Source organism: Bemisia tabaci, chromosome 5, assembly GCF_918797505.1.
Source record: "Bemisia tabaci chromosome 5, PGI_BMITA_v3".
In the NCBI taxonomy this organism is placed as follows: Eukaryota; Metazoa; Arthropoda; class Insecta; order Hemiptera; family Aleyrodidae; genus Bemisia; species Bemisia tabaci.
In genome coordinates, this window is record NC_092797.1 from 21837798 (window position 1) to 21856886 (window position 19089).

Here is a 19089-nt window from a genome sequence, read left to right on the forward strand (position 1 = left end):
TTATGTTTTAAAACATCAAATGTAGGCACCTCCATTGAAAGAAAAAGAATAAAGTTGCTTGAACAAGGCTAACCAAATGCCAAAAGTGAACCCAATAGATTTTGTTAGATCCTCAGTTGGCATGCTTAATAAAATGCCATAAATAGAACAGAGGCTAAAGATACAGAGAGATAGACCTGAAAACTCTGCATTGGTAATCAGTTCAGCCAATTATGATATCAAATCAAGCTAATCTAACATGATTTCATGCCCCTAAATATCAATAGCCAAAGCGTAAAATCACATATCTTCGTTTAAGATGTAGATTTTCTGTCATACTCGATTTTTTCTTTAGAAAACTAGTCAATGTAATTTCTTGTGAAATTCCCTCATTATTCCTTTCTTGTAGCAGAATATTTTGTATATGTTTATGATTCCTCCATTTTCATTTAATACTGTTGATAAGGTTTTTTTGGATGGAACGTCAGGGAGGAGGAATGAACCGTATACTCATTTTAGTCAAGTTTTTTACATTTTTTATTTTTAAAAGTTAGAGTCTAAATTTTTCTGGTCTTTTATGTTTGGCAGGAAGTAAATATTTACCACGATTTGAAATGATGAGTGAAGGCTTCACAGGGTTAAAAATGGTGAGCAGAGGTAGGGAAAAAGATGGAAGTCCTATCCCACCAACTTCATCCTCTAGAACTCCTACTCATCCATACATGTGGGATGTTGCACAGCAAGAACTGGTTTATGAGGAGGAAAGAGCAGAAACAGGTATATAAAATGATAGGTTCAAGTAACATAAATCTAAAGCATTATGTTTCACTCATGCTTTTATGTGTGTTTTTATTTTGCCCATGGTTTTCATTACTATGATAAGTGACTTTTGATCATACCACTTCAAATGCAAGTATTGGTTTATCATCAACCTATCGCTGTGATCTAATCATTCAAAGTAACTCTGAAAAATTACCTATCATGATGGTTTAATTTTGAGATTCTTGTATGAAACAGAAATAGAGTATCAGGCAGAGGTAGTCATTGGTAAAATTTTACACTTAAATTGAGACATCAAACTTCAGAGTACGAGAAGTTGCAGTTTTTTTGTAGATTGTTTGTTTGGTTTTGGCAAAGACTTTAATGAGTAAAATTCAGTTGTAATCGCTTCATTGCCTGACTTCCAGCAATATACATCGATAAAGTTGAATTGCATGACAGGGAGACTTGCTCCTTTGTATGTTTATGAAATCCTCCGTTTGCGGAATATTTTCCAATAAAATGATTCATCCTTTTTCAGAATGTGAAGAAGAACTGCTCTCCCAAAGAATAGAAAGTGGCACTAGAACAACAATCATAATCAAAATGAATGGAGACGTTGACATCATGGTCAGCCCTCTAGCTTTAGAATCTCTACAAAGGTTTGTATTTGAGTTAATAATTGGTCTGTTGCGCTAGTCACAGAATCATGTTTGATGGTTTAAGTCTACAGATGAATAAAAAATAACAAGATCTGTTCAGACGCCAAGTTACTATCTCCAGTTTTGAAGTAGGTATTGCTTATTGAAAAGTATAGCATATTATATCATCCTCTGTGGTACTGTGGTAGTGCATGAAAACACGGATTAAACTAAGGTGGAAGAAACTGCGGTATGCATTACTGCGGTGGATTAGATCATATGCCCTTTTTAGTCGTGCGGCGAAGCCGTATAGACTCTAGGTTTCGCCGGAGGCTAAAAAGTGTCCACACTTTTAGGCTAAGTCCAAGAGGAGAATTTTCGAGGAACCAAGTAACATATGAGGTATTAATATCGGTGCATTTTGGCCCAATGGAGATGTTACTTGTGCGAGGAATTTGCAATTTGACTGTTGATTCTTGTATAAAAGTTCGCGAGGAACACAATGGTGCCACTGGTTTTCTCTGAAATCATCTTCCATGCTCAAAAAAACCTCTCAAGTTGAGGCCAAAATGGAGGGGGTATCCCACCCTACCCTGAGAGTCCACGTCTACATGAAGACAAACTCTCCATGCAAAGATAGGGAGCAAATACATTAGCAGGGTTGCCCTGTATTCAGTTTTGGAGTCCCCAGATAAATTGGTAGCCCTGTCAAAGTATTAGCTCCCTATCTTTGCATGGAGAATAGGTCTTGATCTAGGCTTTGACTCTCAGGGTAGGGTGGTATATTCCCTCCATTTTGGCCTTAACTTGAGTGCTTTTTTTGAGCTTGGGAGATGATTTCAGAGAAAACCAGTGGCACCATCGTGTTTCTCGTGACTTTTTACACAGTCAAATCTCAAATTCCTCACACATACAACATCTCCATTATGCCAAATGGAATTTCTGATCATTTAGCCATGGTTTGGTAGCGTTTAGCAATCAACTGTGACCATAATGTAAAGAACCCACACAGGTGCCTTTCGGCGGAATGTCGCCCTATGGCATTCTTTATCATCAAGTCACCGTTGAACATTCCCTGTTAAATAGCGTTCAGCAACCAAGTATAGCCAAAATTTCCAGAACTCATACCTCAGATGTTCAAAGAGTGTTAACATGTGTCGCCAAATGGAATTTCTGATCATTTAGCCATGGTTTGGTAGCGTTTAGCAATCAACTGTGACCATAATGTAAAGAACCCACACAGGTGCCTTTCGGCGGAATGTCGCCCTATGGCATTCTTTATCATCGAGTCACCGTTGAACATTCACTGTTAAGTAGCGTTCAGCAACCAAGTATAGCCAAAATTTCCAGAACTCATACCTCAGATGTTCAAAGAGTGTTAAAATGTGTCGCCAAATGGAATTTCTGATCATTTAGCCATGGTTTGGTAGCGTTTAGCAATCAACTGTGACCATAATGTAAAGAACCCACGCAGGTGCCTTTCGGCGGAATGTCGCCCTATGGCATTCTTTATCATCAAGTCACTGTTGAACATTTACTGTTAAGTAGCGTTTAGCAACCAAGTATAGCCAAAATTTCCAGAACTCATACCTCAGATGTTCAAAGAGTGTTAAAATGTGTCGCCAAATGGAATTTCTGATCATTTAGCCATGGTTTGGTAGCGTTTAGCAATCAACTGTGACCATAATGTAAAGAACCCACACAGGTGCCTTTCGGCGGAATGTCGCCCTATGGCATTCTTTATCATCAAGTCACTGTTGAACATTTACTGTTAAGTAGCGTTTAGCAACCAAGTATAGCCAAAATTTCCAGAACTCATACCTCAGATGTTCAAAGAGTGTTAAAATGTGTCGCCAAATGGAATTTCTGATCATTTAGCCATGGTTTGGTAGCGTTTAGCAATCAACTGTGACCATAATGTAAAGAACCCACACAGGTGCCTTTCGGCGGAATGTCGCCCTATGGCATTCTTTATCATCGAGTCACAGTTTAATAGCGTAAATAAGCAACCAATGGTGGCCAAAATGTCAAGACTCCAAACTGGTGCTTTTTGGCTGAATTTCGCCCAATAGGATCTTTGATGATTTATCAGTAATGGTTGATGTTTATGTTGATTAATTATTACTGTCTGAAAGTGAATCCTGTGGGAGAATATTATAGGGTTGGTTCAAACAAGTTTTAGAATTTTTTTCCTTAGCGCTAATGGACCCTAAGGGACAACTTCAATTCATCGAACTAAAATCTTTCAATGTTCATAACCATTTTTTAACTGTCGGAACTCACTAGACCACATTATATTCATGATGAATTCAAAGAATATCGCTGTCAAAAGTTGAGTTCTCCTTCAATTTAGCACTTTTTGTCATTACCTTAAAGACCATACGGAAAGTGCTAAATCTACGGAAAACTCAACTTTTCACAGCGATATTCTTCAAATTTATCATGAATATAATGTGGTCTAGTGAGTTCTGACATTTAAAAATGGGTATAAAAATTTAAGGCTTTATTTTCCTTGAATTTAAGTGGTTTTTCAGGGTCTACGGTAAGAAAAAAAGTCTAAAACACGTTAAAAGTTACTTGAACCTACCCTATAATGTTGAGCTATGACTTCAACTTTCATGAACCCTTACTTGTGCCTTTCAGCTTGATTTCGCTAAATGGAATTATTTATGATTGAAGTCGTGGTTGAGTTTACTATGCTGATAAAATATCATTGGAAAATTTAGGTTTCACCATCATAGTCTTCTACGAGGGCTGTCCCAAAAGAAACCGGACTTTTGTCATAGAAGGCGAACAGAGCGTCGTAATGAAGTTTTCTTGGGCTTGTTTGAAAGCTGATAAGCTACTGAAGATGCTTGTTTTTACAGAATGCAAACATTGGTCTTGGTAAGGAAACTACACGCTTTGGAATAAAGGAAAGTCAAACTCGAGTTTGGATTTTTGTCTTTATTTCAAGAAAAATTTAGATACAACTTAAAAAAAAAACCAGGTTTTAAGTTAAAAACTTCAATGCTCTCTTATTCAAATGCTTAAAAATAAGGAAATCAACATTTTAAGCAGCTTACCAAGTCATCACCTATCCCCTTCAAAATATTCGCCAGCTTTGTCGATGCATTTTTGCCACCGTTTCTTCAATCGGGAGAAACACTGTTGAAAATCCGCAGGTTTGAATGATCGCAATTCCTTCAAGGTGAAACTGTCAACCGAGAATATTACAATGGTGTTCTGAGACGATTACGCGAAAATGTCTGCAGAAAAAGGCCCGAGCTTTGGAGAGAGAATTCCTGGTTTCTGCATCACGATAATGCACCTGCCCAAGCATCCCTCCAAATTCGCGAATTTTGTGCAAAGAATGCCATGAGTGTCCTCCCTCATCCCCTCTATTCACCTGACCTGGCTCCGTGTGATTTTTTCTTCACGACTTAAATCTACCTTGAAAGGTCGACGTTTTCAAACCATTCCGGAAATTCAAGAGAACACCTTGAAGGAATTGCGATCATTCAAACCTGAGGATTCCCAACAGTGTTTCTCCCAATTGAAGAAACGGTGGCAAAAATGCATCGACAAAGCTGGCGAGTATTTTGAAGGGGATAGGTGATGACTTGGTAAGCTGCTTAAAATGTTGATTTCCTTATTTTTAAGCATTTGTATAAGATTGCAACGAAGTTTTTAACTTAAAACCTGGGTTTTTTTTTTAAAGTTGTATCTAAATTTTTCTTGAAATAAAGACAAAAATCGCAACTCGAGTTTGACTTTCCTTTATTCCAAAGCGTGTAGTTTCCTTACCAAGACCAATGTTTGCATTCTGTAAAAACAAGCATCTTCAGTAGCTTATCAGCTTTCAAACAAGCCCAAGAAAACTTCATTACGACGCTCGGTTTGCCTTCTATGACAAAAGTCCGGTTTCATTTGGGACAGCTCTCGTAAAAATAACCATCAGAATTACTGCACCAACCAAAATCTAGCCCAAAAAAAAAAATAATTCGGCTGAAAAAGTGGGAGAAATTGGGATGTGCAGTCTCAAAATAAAAATACCTAGCTGTGATTGGACATAGCTTTGCTTTCATTGAGACTTTCAAATTTAATGAATAAAAAACAGTACGCGTTTAGCAAAAACAGTTAGTTTTGTCCTTACCTGTAGACCATACAAAAAGAGCTAAATTGAAGGAGAACTTAGCTTTTGACAGCGATGCTCTTCAAATTTTTCATATACCTGTACAATGTGTTCTAGTGAGTTTGGATGGTAAAAAATGGTCAGGAACATTTAAAGATTTATTTTCCATGAATGTAAGTTGTCGTTCAGGATAGATTCTGACGACTAGATCCTTACCAGAGTAAGGAAAGAAAGTCTAAAATTGTTAAAAGTCACAGAAAAACGCGAAAAAAGAAAAAAGTCGGAAAAGGAAGTCAAATTTACATAACAATTAAATTAACATAAAAATTTCGTAAAAAGTATTGGAAATTACGAACAAATGTATTTACGTAAAAACTGTATTAAAAAGAAAGTTAATTTTAATTAAGAAAAATAATCTTGGTAAATCAATTTCTCACGTAAATTTGACTCAAAATTCATTTAAAAAACAGGGCCGGATTTACCTACTTGCTGCCTATGGGCCACCTGTATTTTGCCGCCCCCTTCTCATTCGTTTCGAAACATCAATAAAAAACAACTTAATCGGCCCGAAACAGTAACAGAGAAACAACTTAAAACGGGACTAAGGACGCAAATAATAAAAAGAAACACATAAAATATAATAAGAAACCTGGGACGTTTCGCAGGGATCACACCCGCATTTTCAACCGGCAAAACAAGAAAAATTAAAAGAAAGGACACTATGCCCCTCACTACTAGCAAAAGTTCGCACGGAACTTTGCGCGAAAGTTAAGTTCCGTAAACCTATCTACATATGTGTGAACAAGGCCTTCCATTTGTAAGAAATGAAGGTAAAAATTATGCAAGAACAAACATAAATGTGGTTTAATAATTTTAACTTCCGCCGCCGCGCCGCGCTGACCGCACTGTGTTTGGCGCAATGCGTGAAGTATTCCTACAGTCTTGTAGGCGCTATGCGTTTCACGCCGACCGCCGCACAGTGGATTGAGTCAATTAGAGGGGTCGGACATGAAATTTTTGACAAGAACTGCAAATGTTGATGTTTATTTCGTCACATTTTAAAGTTCAAGGGGTGATACGGGAAGAAAATATCACGAGAAAACCAGTGGAACAGCTTGCAGAACATTAGATTCTTGTATAAACGGAGTTATGAGCGTTTTAAGTTCCCAAATTTTTTCCGACCTCTCTCATTGACTCGATTCACCGTGCGCCGCGCTGAGGGCTTCTCCTTTCTATCTCAAGTCCTCATCATCACTGCTGCACCGCTCCATGCCAAATTGCGTGTTTAGTTTCTCTCTTAACTCCACTAATTAAAGGTGCTGTCTCTTGTGTCACCGAAAGACCTTTTCTCGTTTGTAATTTTTTTTTTTCTGAATCCGATTTTTTTTAAACCTACATTTTGAAAAAATGCAAAATTTGCCGCCCCCTGCGTTAAGAAATGAGAGAGAGATGCTGTACTCGATTATCTAATGCATCTGACGAGTTTTTCAATTCAAAAAGGAACGTATTACACTCCACAAATAAATCACGTTTGAAGCGCAAACCGGAAAAAACACGATTTGTCAAAAGTATTCATTAAGTATTGCACTTTCCACAGAAGCATATTGCACAAAAATGTCACTGTAACGACTTCCGGATATGGTTGCGACTAACTTAAGGCTCAAAATTTTGATTTGTTCGCTCCCTAAAAAAAATGGTCCATCTCTGTCCATCTCTCTGGTCCAACTGACAAACATCCCAGGGTCACAGGCTGTCGTGGTCCCGGAGACATTTTTCAGGGTTGAAATCCTTCCTCTTATTTAATTGTTTTTTAAATAAACTTAGGCTAGGACACTATCCCTAAATAACAAACAGACCAATTTGGCTCCAATGCCTCGAGCTCTGCACGTGTAAACTTGAGTTTTTTGTTTTTATTACCCTCGCTTTTTATTACTTTCGTCGGTCTGCTCAGGGCCGAAGGGGGCCCCCCCTCCCCCCTTCCTCCTCTTACAGTCACGCTCCGGCGTGGCTGCAGCCGTTGCGCCGCGTCATTTTTGTGGGAACATTGATCAGCGTTTCGAGCCTTAAGGCTCAGTTCGGGTGCGATATTCTATCGTCTACGCGCCCAACCCCCCCTCCCCCTCCCCTCCCAAAGACGCTCCGCGCGTCCGCGCCACCTGACTATCGATATTTTAGACCAAAATATTGTATCGATATTTCAACGTTGATATATCGTCCGTATCCATACATTTATCTCCAGAAATATCGAATCGATTTTTCTTTCTTTCTTCTGCTGAGTTGTGTATTTTACACCTCGGAAAATCGGAAATAATGGTCAATTTTTCATAGTTCGAATTTCGGATTTCGCTGGCCAGGTTGTACAGACCTACGTCACAGGGTAAACAAACCTCAAGATGCAAATACCTCCTTTTTTTTCTCTAGGTATGTAGGTATAGGACTTTTCGCGTGGCTGCTCGACGGTTTGTTAATCTGTGGAGGTTAAGCTACATTCACGCGTCGCAAGCAACCTGGCGCGTCTGCTTCTTGCTACTGCGAGCGCGCCTTCATTTCCTCCTGCACGCAACAAGGACAACCGCGATGATAAAGAATTCCATTCGGCGAAATCGAGCCGAGAGCAGGCACCACGAGTATATACATATCGACGGTGAAACTACCAAACCACGTATCTCGGTTTGCGACGTCGCAGACTTCCTGTCATACTTTATTTTTTAAATGAAAAACTACTTAACATCCAGTCTTGAAAATTTCTGTGATTTTTCCTCTTTGCGCGGAGAAAATCCCGTGTAAATTTCAAGGAATGATATTGATTTGGTCTACTTCAAAAAAATAAAATGTAAGCGTAGATTTTTAAACACCGCAAACGAGATACGTGGTTTGGTAGTTTCACCGTCGATATGGGTTATTTTAGTGATGGGTGGGATTTTATTTAAAATTCCTATGAATCCTAGGTATAGTATTTACTTTAGTAAACAATTATCATTTATTCCATCACTTCTTCGGATTATTTATTTTTAATCAATCTGTATTCATGTGAAGTGTAGCTCATCTGCATTTTTCTTTCCCTGGAACCTAAATGTATATTATGAGTTTGAATCCATCAGAAACTAAGTCAGTCAAAATCAAATTTAACTACATACGAAGTGAAAACGATTTGTATTTCGCAAACCAAAGTGATAGTTAAAGCAACCAAACTGTGTCAGAAATGTTCCCAAATTACTAGGTAAGGCTTTTATCAGCTCATCATCTGATCCAATAATTTTAATTGTGGCATTTCATTCGGCATGTCGCCGCACGACTTCTATGATACTCAAAGTCTCACATATATAATTTGAAAGGGGGGGTCTGGGGGGGCGGCGCCCCCTCAGCAGGTAGCTTTTGCTACTTGTTTTATGGCCAATATCTGTGTTCATATTGGAAGTAAAAACTTGATGTCAAGACGAATCTCATTACACTATGCTAATCTAAGAGTTGTAACTGTCAGAACACCATTCCATGACTAGCAGAACTGACCCATTCTTTGAAAGAATTTTTCTCCTTGGTGTTTTTCATCTTCTTCCTCTGTATGTAAACATTTAGTGTAAAACTATCTTTACCCTCATTATCTGTGTATTCAAAATTTTCAACTTTCAAATCATTATAATATCGTCAAAAAAGTGTTTGAATTAGCCGTGAAACTATCAAAAGTTTTGTTCTCAAAAATATTGTGATCATGGAGCAGTTTCCAGGAAGCATTTCTAGTCAGCAAACTGTAAACGTAACTAAATCAGCAGTATCATGATTAAATATTTTAAATTTTGTACTTTTTACAGAATAATTGATGCATTAACTCCGACCCTAAGTAATCTTCATCCCTTAAGTGTTTTGAACCACCTTCACATGTCATGCATCAGTAGAGTTGAAGCTGCAAATGTGTTGAAGCAAGATCAGTATTTGAGCCAGCTCCAGGGTGGTGGAAGCAAACGTAGCACCGTTGAAAGGAAAAAAGGAATTGCCGCTGCGCCTCCCACTTCTGAACATGAGCCCTCAAGTATTCTAGAGCAATATATTGTAACGCAGGTTCAAGGAACTGTCGTCTTACCAAAGGTAACTCATAAACTTCACCGTAAAATTCAGTTGAATTTTTATGCTCTTCAATATTTCCTGTGCAATATTATTTGTTAAAACGCACAATATCCATTAACCAGTATCAGGAAAACCACACAAGACATTGCCTAATTTTCTTCCATATTCTATTCATTTATTTATTTTTATTTTTCAAGACAAAACCAAGCAACATTCTGACTTAAAATTTTGTGAGTATACTGTTATGATCAGGGCGAATTCAATGAAATTTAGATGTGTTATTTTATTCTCTCTAAAAAAATAAAACATGATAGAAGAATCGGCTTTGTGAGTTGCACTTAGACTGGTTCTAGTTAAATCAGTATAAATATATCCAATTATCCGGCAATTTATGGTGGAGGCTTATATTTTAGTCATGTGTAGAATGGCAGAAACTTGAACATCGAAAACACCAAGTAATGACTCTAGTACAAAAAATAGCTATTACTAAGACAAGAAATAAATCACTAAAAATGTGGCTTGAGTACTGCAAGTAATAAGATGGTATAAACCTGCCGGGTACATTTCACTCTGTGGGGAAATCAAGGCCAAAAATGAGCATTAGAGTCTTAACATAAGCTCTAATGAGTATTGGTGCAAGACTAAGGGGGAATGTGTTCAGATCAGGCAGATGCATTACCTCACCAGTAGATCCCACTCAGTCTGTGAGCTCACCTTGCATCCCGCAAAATTGTAGACGGTTTTAAAAAAATGGCATTAAAATTTTCAGTCATCATTTTGAATCCCCCATTAGAAATCATTATCAATCAAGCTTACAAACTATCAATACTTGGAGCAGCTCCTAAAAAATGTAAGTCATTTCGTATGTGTTTAGTTCCCACCATAAAGTGCAGGTGAAATTTTTAAGCATTTTATTGGAAATTTCAAATTTGCACTTTGTCAAGTTTCTAAGAAAAACAGTTATTGAACATTTTAAAAAGAATTAGACAATCAAAATTTGAGAACTATCTCGACGAAATATTCGTTTCAATTCTGGCTCTGATCAATTCATGTAGGACTTGATAAGTACATATCCTAACTTTGAATAATATTTTTCTCTCTTTCATTATATTTGCAGATTAATATTTGTGTCTTACAAGCCTCCATTGTAGAAGAAGTGATCTCTTTCTCTGCGCTTGATAACATTAGAGATCTAACGTGTATCTCTTTGCTGGCGTTAAGTTTTGATGGAATAACAACCAGATTTCATTACAGTAAACAAGTAAGTGGATATTTTTTATTCAATATTTTGATGTATATTTGTTCTACATTCAGTAAAGCAATGGCCAAGAGCACTACAGTGTCGTTAAAACTGTGCAACTTATTTTACCCTGCAAATATAAACAGATCATTTAAAGAAGTTTTATCTTTGCTCCCAATAAGTTATTATGTAATTCAAGACGAAAATTATCTTCGTAAATTTAATTTTTTGCATGATTTCAGTAATTTTATTGCGAAGAATGTTAGTTGCACAATCCTAGCAACACTGGAATGCCCTTGGTCTCTTTTTGCTAAATGCAATCCAATTATCCAAATGGCTCAAGAAGCGGAAAAAAGAAGAAGACAAATTTAAACAGAGTAATCAGAAATAAAAAAAAATGAATGTAACTTTCGTATTTTCCAGGAAGGCCTAAAAATCAGTCTTCTTTACTCGCAAATTTTCCAAATATTGCAGTCTTATCAGTGTAGAACTGTCAAAAAACTTTAAAGCATAGATTTCCGAGAATTGTTAACTTTCAAGAAATATTGAAATTATGATAGTATTTAATACCCTAAATATGGGAATTTCAAGAGCAAATGAATTTTTATGTACAATAAGCGGTGTTCTGAGTAATAATTTTGATAAATTTAAGGGACTTTTAAAATAATTATTGGAAACTGTGAAACATCTCTTCTCTCTGACCCATTGGTTTAATTATCTTTTTAGAAATACAAGTGTAGACATTATGTACCCAGATTTTTCATTAATTTAATTTTTTTTCAGGCCCGTGAAATAGTCCAAACATTTCATCGTCCAACAATAGTTCCTGGTGGGCATAAGAAAGGTGTCTTTAGTAAAGCAGCTGGCAAAGCATTTTTACTTGGGTTAACATCATCAACAGTAACCAAGGATATCACAAGGCCAGAACCAGTTTACATTGAAACATCTGAAAAACAACAAGAGGAAACGGTCATCACTCTCAACATCAGTAAGTTTTACTTTCATAGCTGTTTATTGTTGTAGTAGGTGTAGCATATCATTCATATTTTCACGAGTAAAATTTCAAAAAGTCTTGCCCACATGCTCTCTCTAACATTGCTTTATTAGTTCTGAACCTATGATAGTCATCATCCAAAAATGTAACGTCCTTATTTTATATCTTCCAAAGTGAAGGAGATAAATTGGTAAAAAGGTATGTATCAGGCATAATCTTAACTTTAAAAAATGCCAAAACTTTGCAAATTAATCAGAGGTTTTATGAGGAAACTTACATTTGCTGAGACCACCAATGTTACTGCATGCCCACCAATCGGAGAAAAGGTATGTATCATGCAAACTCTCAACTCTGAAATACGTTATTCCTCTTTCAATTGTGTCAATGCAGCAAAGTCTCAGGTTCTTTGTCTTTATGAACTAAGTTTACTTATCAGCTCAGATATTACTCTCCCTCATTATTTTGCATTTTGGAGCTCTAATATTCCAGAAAAAGTTGGTGAAAGCTATTGAATAAATGAAATTACACATATTATGTGACTCATTACAGCAATTTTAGCCAAAATTCAATTTTAAGAGATAATTTTTGCAGACCAAATGCAATTTTAAATATTCATTAAAGCAGAACCTTAATATTTATTCATTTAAAGGAATGCAAGATCAATCAAAGCAATGGCCTGTTGTATATCTTTATTCTATCATGATTTCATATATTACGAAAAAAAGTAAGACATCCAGATTTCCAACCAAGAAATGATATTTTCTCTTCTACCCACAGTCAATTTTTAGAAGATATTTGGATCTCTGAAATTTTTCATGTAACAAAAGAGATAGGAATCCTAAAATCAAGCCAAGTTCAATTTTCACTGAAAAAATGAAGCATCAAGATGCATAATTTTGTAATTTTATTCGACTTTATCAAACTGATGTAATTGAATTAATGTTACCCTATAGATCAAAGTCATGCCCAATTAAGACGTCTACGCAATGAGTGTTCCATCCTGAAAGATGCTGTCATAACTGCAATTCCATCTCACTGCTCCAAAGTCATGTTCACAACTTGTGCCAAAGCACCATCTGCTGCAAAACCAACCTCAGAACAAAGCACTGATGCAAGCAATGGGGTAAACAATTTTCCTTAAGTTATTCTAAGTAATTTCTCTTATCTGAATTGAATTTTTCTGGCAAGATTTGAATCTTATGATGAGTAGCTTTTCATTGACATTTTTTTTTTTTTTTATCAATACTAGCTTTATGAGTCACATCCATTTGTCACAGGTTTACCTAACAATACAATGCATTTCTGAGCATTCTTTTTGAAAATAAAACCGATCAGTAGTTGCAAAACAAGACAACTCTTCTGAAAGAATATTGTGTAATAAAATTTTTCGTCTTGGTCCGTCAATGGTCAATCTTTCGCAGATTTTCATTTTTTCAAGAGCTATTTCTTCCAGCTCGCATTTTCAGCAGTACTCCTTTGCTTTTGAAATTTAGACAGAATCTGTTCTTATGTATCAATTTTTACAAGTTCCAGGACTGTTTTCCAATGGAAGAGGACACTACACTTGTCAGTTTATCTGAAGAAAAAATGGGTTTCATTATGATGGAGTTTGGTTTGGAAGGTGTTTCTTTAAAAGTGAGTTCCTTTAAGCATCTGAAAAATGTTATTTCACTTTGAAGTTTTTAAAGTACCTAATTTCCTCAAAACACAACATCTCAATACGCAAATTAGTTAAAAGCTATTTTTTGGACTAAAAAGGTTATAACCTTCCTACCTTTTCAATCAATTAATTCAATTAAAATTATTTATAACGAAGAGTCATAACTAAACAGAAAATTGAAAACATATTAAAAATGTTACTTCACCTCACTTTTCTTTAACATCCTCTTCTCCTCAAGGCATGATATTTCAAGAACTTGCGTTAGTTTTTTATTGGTTGAAAGTATGTGAATCGAAGAATAACTTTTAGATCCAACTTAGTGTGAAATTTTTTCCTGTGTCATTCATTAGAAAAAAGTTCAAATTTTCATTCATTTTTTCGGTGAGAGCAAGAATATATAGATGGAAAATGTAGTCAGCAAAATTGAAAAGAATAATTGTCTTATTCTTGCTTCTATGTATTATGCATATTTTTAAAATTCATCCTCCTGCCTGGCCCTCACTCAACAGCAGCCAGTAAGATTTAGAACTATCCTCTCCCACAAAAAATGTATCACATTTTTTCTTGCCTCTCATGTGCAGTAGGGTCTTAAAATGTGTCCATGGGAATACATGACTTGAAAGGATTGGTCTTGCCCTCTACATAGGCCCCTTGTTTGTATAATTTTTAAATGGCTTTTGCCATCATCGTATATCTTCAAAAAAGAAGATCTATCTCACCAAACTTTGATATTGCAGGTTGTGAAAAGGTCCAAGTTCGAAAAAGATGATGATGAAAATGTTAAATCAGTAGAAGAATGTGAAAAGTCACCTGCTAATCAAAATACAGACTCAGTTCGATCAAAAGAAGATGCAGAAGCCAATAATCCATCAGAAAACAAAACCGCGAGTTGTGAGTTTTTTCTTTTTGATACTATTACTAAACATTCTTATCACTCAATTAGCTAAAGAATTTTTTTTGGGTTGCTTTACCGTTAGAATACTTGCTGTAGAGTGTCCCTCATCTTGAAAATTTGAGAAATTTGAAGCTCTCCTAGGCTTAAAGTGTGCTACAAGCGGTTAAAATATGTGGTCGTTTTTTAAAAAAAATTTAAGAATTTTTAGAAGTAGTCAAGTGCCATGAAAGGCAAATGCTTTAATGTGAGAAATGGAACAGGTGATCGGTCAGATTCCAAAATAAACGTTTAAATTGTGGCCTTTTGGCCAAAAATTTTGTTAGTTTGGTGGTATCTACAACAGGTAGGCCGCAAACAGCCAATGAAGTGCGCAAAGAACAACTTAATTAAAAGGAATAGAACCAATATTGAAGATTAATCAAATGGTAGGGACTTGAGCTTGGATCATGACGATGAAACGAGCGTTCCAACTATACCCTCACCACTCGCTTCGGTAGAAATATTTTCCATGCTTGATATTCATTGTCTGTTGCTAAATGTAGCCACTGAGCTTCTCTGTTTGAATTTTGTGTGTGAGAACTCCAATTTTTCATTGCTTTCTTTGGGGGTTTCCATAGCCTTATTTGGAAAAATGAAACCATTTTTCCGAAAATCTTCTCTACTATCTACATGTAAAATGTCATCATAATATTTCGGTTACAACTGTGTAGCTTCTTTTGTCAGCTCAATTTGCCAAAGTAAACAGGAATTCTGAGAAATTTCAGAGAGGTCTTTATTACCACCTCATTTTTCTCAAAACCCAACTGTTCCCAGAAAGTTACTATTTTCCATTGTTTCTATTTACCTCCAGTGTAACAATTAGTCAAATCTGAAAAAAGGAGATTAGTTTTTTAAACAGTTATATCTTTGCTTAATCTTATCTTGATGTGTTTCTTACATAGCTCAATCTGAACCAGTGACTTCGACTCCAATTGGTGGAGCCAAACACACAAATAGTATGGATGCAGGCAATGATGCAACTTGTAGCGAGACCATGAACAGGTAATGGAACCTTTCAATTAAAGATTAATTTTAAAGGCTAGTCAAAAAGTATTTTCTACTCTATTCCATAGATATGAGCCATCTGGTAGTAGTCAGTCCTCACTGTTTGGCTGCGTTGCGATCAAATCATAAATCACTTCTATTGTACGTGACTGCCAAGGTCACCTATCAGTGGGACATTGAAACAACAAAGCCCAACTCGGTAGGGGCATGACTTTGCTCCGCATTTCCATGTTTGGTAGCATCTACCATAATAATTGTTGGCACAACCTATCATTGTCTGAATAAATGGCTGCTGAGCATTGCAGAAATATGATACATATCATGAGATTGAGTACAGGAGCATGGTCCAACTTCAGGTACTAAATGTTTCACACTGGCCAAAAATGGCTGCGCCCAGGCCCCAAGGAGGCACCTCAAAGGTAAGCATGGCTCACCACCACTGCTGTCAAGTAGGCTCTACAATTTCAGTGAACATTTTACCGAAAATTTGGCAGTAAATAAAGTTTGGCATGTCTGAACAGAATTATGATCATTGATCTAAGTCTTAGTTAATTATCAGTTTTATTTAACATACAACTTTGATGTTCTTATATTTTTCAGTCAAGTTGCTGTCTCAAAAAATATGGATGAAAATGCATCATCATGTGTGGTTGATGTTCGAACTGTTTGGTTTAATTTTGCTGCTCCTCCACGGACACCTATCACCAGAAAAATTGATTACACAAGGTATTTTTAATTTTTCATTCGTAATAAATTTATCATGAAATTCTTTTAGGCTCACCAGGAAATCTGAAAATATTCTCTCTTGGTCTACTTTTACTGTCCTGTCTTAGGCAAATTGACTCTTCTATCACCAGTTTTGTTATTTGAATCAAAGAGAATAAAAACACACTAACTCGCAAACATGAAACTGTTCATGAGACACAAAAACTGCACAATAGGTGAAGAAGTTAGTACAAGGAATTTTTTTTGGTGCCAAAAGATAAGTATTCAAGAACACTTTCAAGGCCCAAGTTGAAATAGCTGCGCCATTCATAATGACTGAAAATGGGGCATTTTAATGTTGCAAAGTTGGTGTGTTCCCATTCTCACTAACTGTCAGGTATTAGTTTATTGTGTTTGGCTATGAAATATCTGTATTTTTTGGCCTGTAACTCTCTCGGAAAAGAAGAAAATTAATTTGGATGTTTTGGTGAAATTTGCCTGTTGGAAGTTCATACATGTAATAGAAAAGTAAAATCATCAAAATCGGATGGGTAGTCAATTTTTAACATCGCCTCAAAGCGGATTTCAATGAAAATATTGAAATGTTCCCTTCTATTTAAGACTTTATTGGGCTAACATTTTTGATAATAGTATTACCAATTGTTTTGTAAGATGACAAAACTTATAATGTCTCATGGGCTAACCCCCCCCCCCCCTTTAGAACGCCCGTTGAATTGGGGTCTTACCGCCCTTTTGCGCCGCTGGCGCTGTTTCAAGCACTTTGTACTGCAATTTTGAAATTTTTCTTTTGTCAAGCAACACTTAAGCAAAAAAGTAAAAATCGATGGAACCTAGGCTGGTGTGTGTGTGTTCGTTTTTACTAATTCATTTCAGTGTGATTTGCCAGAATCGCATTGTATCTTCCAGATTTTGGAACATTCATCATGATGTAATTCGGTCATCTGATACCTTTGGTGTCTCGCTAGTTCTTATCATCATACTCTTAAACTAATATCATGAGATTAAGTTTCATTGTGAAGTTTTCTATGTTCTTAATGTTTTTCTCAGATTGGACTGGAATTTACTAAGCACTGCATCTCCTGCAATCAATGCGTGGATGAATCCCAGTAATAGATTTGCTATACGCACTGTGCACATGTTAAGGTGCCGTTACCGAAGATGTACCGCAGTAGTAACATGTTTAATGGCCGAAGCACTGGATGTTCAAAGCATGCATATGTTACCGAAGGTGAGTCAGATAAATCAAACTTCGCAGGCAAAGAAATCATAGTTTCAAAGTTCTATTATTAAGTTTTAACACATAGAAATCAATTCCCTGAAATTTTCCAAACTTAAAAGTCTGTCTCAGAGCTACATGTAATTTTATCTACACAATGGCTTTGCACAGGATGATCCAGATAACCCGCACTAGGCTTTTTTCTCAATTATTTCAAGTCAGACAGGGCTGAGAACTGCGCGAACGAATACGGAATCTGTATTTCATGGTCCTGAAGCCCCTCCAGCATCATTGGGGGTAAAAGGAGGGTCCTGATTTTAAAAGTTGAGGTTGCCAGCAAAATTCTGAAATTTTTCTATCAAAATCAGAATGTTAGGAAAATTTCAACCAATCATTGTTACCAAAAAATCCAAAATCCGTTCTTTACTTGCAATTTATTTGTACTTTACTTCAGAGTCGTTATGGTCGCACAACACCCCTTGCTAAGGCATTGCAAGAAGATCCTTCCTGTCAACTCTGCATAATATTGCAAAGATATGTACTCCAGTCGGACATCAAACAAGTTGAGGCCAACTTGAAGGATCCCGAACTACCTCATCTATCAACTCTTCGTCAGGTACACAATTCACGCTACTTTTCAACTTTGATGTTTCATTTAAAAAAGTGGATTTAGATTTTTTAAAAACTGAATTACATAACTTCCACTCACTTTCTTTCTGCAGACCAGTTAATTAAGTTCTCCTTTTTTAATGCTCAGGAAAAAGTTAAACTGTTCTTCTAACTGTTTTTAGTCCAATAGATACTTTGTTCAACAAGAAAACTATCAATATACGTGGTCAAAGAAAGCTCTCATTATTATCCAAGTTAATTAAAATTTTTGAACCACAGTAGAGCCTTGATTATCCTTAGTGATAGAAACCGCAGCTACCACTCTTGATCAAAAATCGCAAATAATCATAAAGTAAGCTATTTGGAAAAGTGATCAAAAAAGCTTGTAAAAGACTCTATTAAGGTTGTAATCATTCAGAATGAGGAATTTTTGAGTTGTCCTTCAAGACCGGATTTTCTTCCATCTTCATCTTCATCTTCAGAAATGTCCATTGAATATTCACTCCACTGCGTTGTCTCAAGAAAAAAAAAAATAAAATAAAAAAAAATAAAGATAAAGAGAAGATCCACTGAAAAGAAACCATAGATAATCCAAATCACAGATGACAGAAGCCTTAATAATTGAAGCGCGGATAATCAGGATTCCATTGTACCTCTATTTCATCAATAATTACCAAATTGCGCTATTTTAAGGTACTCTATAATACTAATGAAAGATTTCATCATTTGTTCTCCAATGAATCTGGTTTATTTTTAGGGTGTCATCGTGTTAAGTCGCCAATGGAAGAACATTCTCTACACTCCACTCCTGCTGGAGCACAATTTCAAGAGCAAGCATCATGCTGCCAAAAGAATGAACTATACGTTCGCTGTGCCTGATCCTGAGGAGGTATGATGCCTTATTTGTTCTCTTATGAACCTTTAAAATCATAACTGAGATCTATGTAATCCATGCATTTTATCAGCAACAACTGGAATGCCCCCTTTTGTTTGAAAAATGAAACCTCGAATGACTTATCTCCCTAAATCTTGTCTCCTCTCTTTATAATTTTACTAATTGGAATGAGAGAATATTGATAGAATTAACTCATGAATTAAAATGAATAAATGTGGGGCAGGGACTTTTTTCGAAAGGGATGTGGATAAACTT

General features: G+C 36.2%; 1 protein-coding gene across 1 annotated transcript in view; it reads left to right on the forward strand.

Annotated features, from left to right (window-relative positions):
- tweek (transmembrane protein KIAA1109 homolog tweek) overlaps positions 1-19089 on the forward strand; it is a 112256-nt gene that overhangs the window by 25418 nt on the left and 67749 nt on the right. The window contains 13 exon segments of the mRNA XM_019050941.2: positions 568-756; positions 1280-1400; positions 9303-9576; positions 10673-10816; positions 11579-11783; positions 12743-12912; positions 13317-13424; positions 14187-14340; positions 15286-15385; positions 15989-16114; positions 17162-17342; positions 17785-17946; positions 18697-18828. Coding sequence (XP_018906486.2) covers positions 568-756; positions 1280-1400; positions 9303-9576; positions 10673-10816; positions 11579-11783; positions 12743-12912; positions 13317-13424; positions 14187-14340; positions 15286-15385; positions 15989-16114; positions 17162-17342; positions 17785-17946; positions 18697-18828 — 2066 coding nt within the window.